General features: G+C 50.3%; 1 protein-coding gene across 1 annotated transcript; it reads left to right on the top strand.

The window, feature by feature from the left end:
• Positions 1-1,645: 1,645 nt before the first annotated feature.
• EMWEY_00016760 (hypothetical protein) lies at positions 1,646-2,652 on the top strand (the record flags this gene model as incomplete). The annotated part of the gene is made up of 4 exons (XM_013479784.1): positions 1,646-1,674; positions 1,929-2,019; positions 2,194-2,301; positions 2,638-2,652. The coding sequence occupies 4 exons, from the start codon at positions 1,646-1,648 to the stop codon at positions 2,650-2,652; spliced, it is 243 nt and encodes an 80-aa protein (XP_013335238.1).
• Between the last annotated feature and the right edge of the window lie 401 nt (positions 2,653-3,053).

Genomic DNA, 3,053 nt, shown 5'->3' with positions numbered 1-3,053 from the left:
GGCGGTAGGGTTTTTTGACTAGAATAAAAGACAAGGGTAGCTTGCATAGCCAACACTTGCCCAAAGCTCACTCAGTACTTTCTTAGTATGGGCGACGCTGCACCTTTGCTACAAGCTGGCATGTGTTGGATGATGTGTGAGTGAAAGGATATATGGTGCGCGTAGACATTATAGGCCGGCGTTGACAGGTAGTGGAGGTGAGGATGTGAATTGGCGTTGTTATGGGTTGGAACAAACGTACGTCCGCGCAGGCAGTGAGCACTGGAAAAAATCGTGTGATGTACGAAGGCGGTAGCAATTGATATAGTTGGATTGGTCATAGTTTGCGTGCGACGCTTCAATGGGGCTCAGCGTAAGAGACGGCATTGGTTTCGCACTTTGGATTGTAGCATTTGTGGGTGTTGGCTGGTATCGGATAATAAATGAGCACTTGTTGAGGGAGTAGGCCGTAATGCTCATGGAGTAGATAAACGACAAAACAGCTGTGCAGCGCCTGCACAAACATACCCCATTACTTTCTTAGTATCAGGAAGTGCGCACCCTTGGTTCGGGTTGTCATGTGTTAGATGATGTGAGAGTGGCTGGATATGTGGTGAGGCTAGGCGCTATAAACCAGCGTTGATGGGTATTGGAGGGGAGGGAGCGAATTAACATGCGTAGTTGGAGTTGGAGCAAACGCATATTTGTGCAGGCGGTGAGCATTGGGACCGTTAATGTGACAGACAAAAGGGGGGCAGTTGATGTCGTTGGATCTAAAATAGTTTGTGTGCGGTTCTTCAGTGGGGCTAGCCGTGAAAGGAATGGCATTGGTTTCACACTTTGCATTGTAGCATTTATGGGTGTTGGTTGGTATCGGATGGATGAGTCGTTATGAGAGGGCGAGGCAGAAGGGTTTGTGGACATTAAAGACAAGGGTGGCTTGCATAGCCAGCACCTGCCCAAAGACAACTCATTACCTTCTTAGTATCCGTTAAGGCACATCTTTGGTTCGCAGTGGAATGTGCTCGGTGATATGGGTGTGGCTATATATGTGGTTAGCATTGATACTATAGATTGCCGTTGATGGGTACACGAAGGAAGTAGGCGAACTGGAGTGGGTATGCGTTTGAGCAAACGCGTGAATCCGTGCAGGAGGTGAGCACTGGGAACATTAGTGAGGACTGCGAAAGGCAGAAGCAATCGATTTGGATGGAGTTGAATTTGTTTGTGTGTAAATTGTCGCCTCCGCTCGCGATGAAAGGACGGCATTGGTTTCGACCTTTGCACTGGAGCATTTGTTTGTGTTGGCTGCTGCCAGGTGGAAGCGCAGTTGTGAAGGAAGTAGGCGGTAGGGTCTGTGGACTAGATGAAAGATGAGGAGGCCGTGCATAGCCACCACCGTCCCACCCGCAACTCACTTCTTTCTTAGTACCAGCAAGTGCGCATCTTTTGTTCGCACTGGAATGTGTTGGCTGGTGTGGTAGTGGCGGGATAGGTGGTGAGCATAGAAACAGTAGGCGGCATGTGATGATATTGGATGGGAGGGGGCAAATCGATGTGGGTACTCAGTGCAGCAAACGCATGTCCGCGTAGGCGGTGAGCATTGGGAATGTTAATGTGAAATACAATAGCGGGAATCAATTGACTTAGCGGGAGTTGAGACATAATGCTTGTGATACTGCATCGCATCTTAGCGTAAAGGGACAGCGTCGGTTTCACTCTTTGCACTGGAGCATTTGTGGTTGTTGGTTGCTATCGGCTGTTCGGCCACTTGCGCTAGGCGTTGGCGGTATGGTTTGTGGGCTGTATGAAAGTCAAGGAGAACATGCGTGGCTGACTCTTGCAGGCGCTCAACCCACTAGTGTGTTAGTATCAGGTAAGCTGCATCGTTGGTTTACGTACTCACGTGTGAGGTGATGCGGGAATGGCTGGATATTTTGTGAGCGCAGACACTTGAGAAGGTCGTTGATGGCTATTGGAGGAGAAGAGGCGAATTGGAGTGTGTACGAGTTGGAGCAAACGCGTGACCCCGTGCAGGCGGTGAGCATTGGGAGCATCAGTGTAACATACAAGGCGGGAAGCAATCGACCAGGTTGGATATGTGACAGTTTGCTTGTGACATTACACCGCATTTCAGCACGAAGGGACGGCGTTGGCGTCTCACTTTGCATTGGAGCATTTGTGGATTTTGGTTGCTGTCGGGTGGATGCGCAGTTATGCGAGGACTACGCAGTAGCGTTTGTGGACTGGACGAGAGAAAAGGAGGCCGTGCATAGCCAGCTCTTCCCCACGCGCTACTCACTACATCCTCAGTATCAGCAAGTGCGCATCTTTGGTTCGCATTGGCATGTGTTAGGCGATGCTTGAGTGGCGGGGTATGCGGTCAGCGTAGACGCTATATACCGGCGTTGATCGGTATTGTAGGGGAGGAGGCGAATTGGCGTGGGTGTGAGTTGGAGCAAACGCGTGAATCCGTGCAGGCGGTGAGCATTGGAGACATTAGTGTGAAGTACAAGTGGGGGAAGCAATTTATTTATCTGGAGTTGAGGTAGATTTCGTGTGATGCTTCAGCGCGTAGCACCATGAAGTGATAGCATTGGTTTCACGCTTTGCATTGGAGTATTTGTGATTGTTGGTTGCTGTCTGATGGGTGCGCAGGTGCGCAAGGCATAGTATCCAGGTTCTGTTAACTCGATGAAAGTCACGGAGGCAGTGCGCAGTCGATCATTCGAAAAAAAACGCAATTCATTACTTTCTTAGTATCAGGAAGTGCGCATCTTTGGTTCGCGTCGGCATGTGTCAGGTGACGTGGGAGCGACGGGACATGTTGTGGGCGTCGACACTATAAGCGGGCATTGATGGGTATTGGAGGGGAGGAGACGAATGGTCGTGGCTGTGAAGTGGAGACAACGCACCTCTGCTCAGGCGGTAAACATTGAATTCGAGTGAACACCAACGGAGAGAGCAACTGACTTGGCTGGATTTGAGATAGTTTGCGCGTGGTGCTTCACCGCCACCCAGCGTGGAAGGACAGCATTGGTTTCGCACTCTGCATTGGAGCATTAATGGGTGTT

This window comes from Eimeria maxima, genomic scaffold, assembly GCF_000499605.1.
Source record: "Eimeria maxima Weybridge genomic scaffold, Emw_scaff137, whole genome shotgun sequence".
Classification (NCBI taxonomy): domain Eukaryota; phylum Apicomplexa; class Conoidasida; order Eucoccidiorida; family Eimeriidae; genus Eimeria; species Eimeria maxima.
Note: the sequence above shows the minus strand (reverse complement) of the source record. Positions and strands in the feature narration are given on the sequence as shown.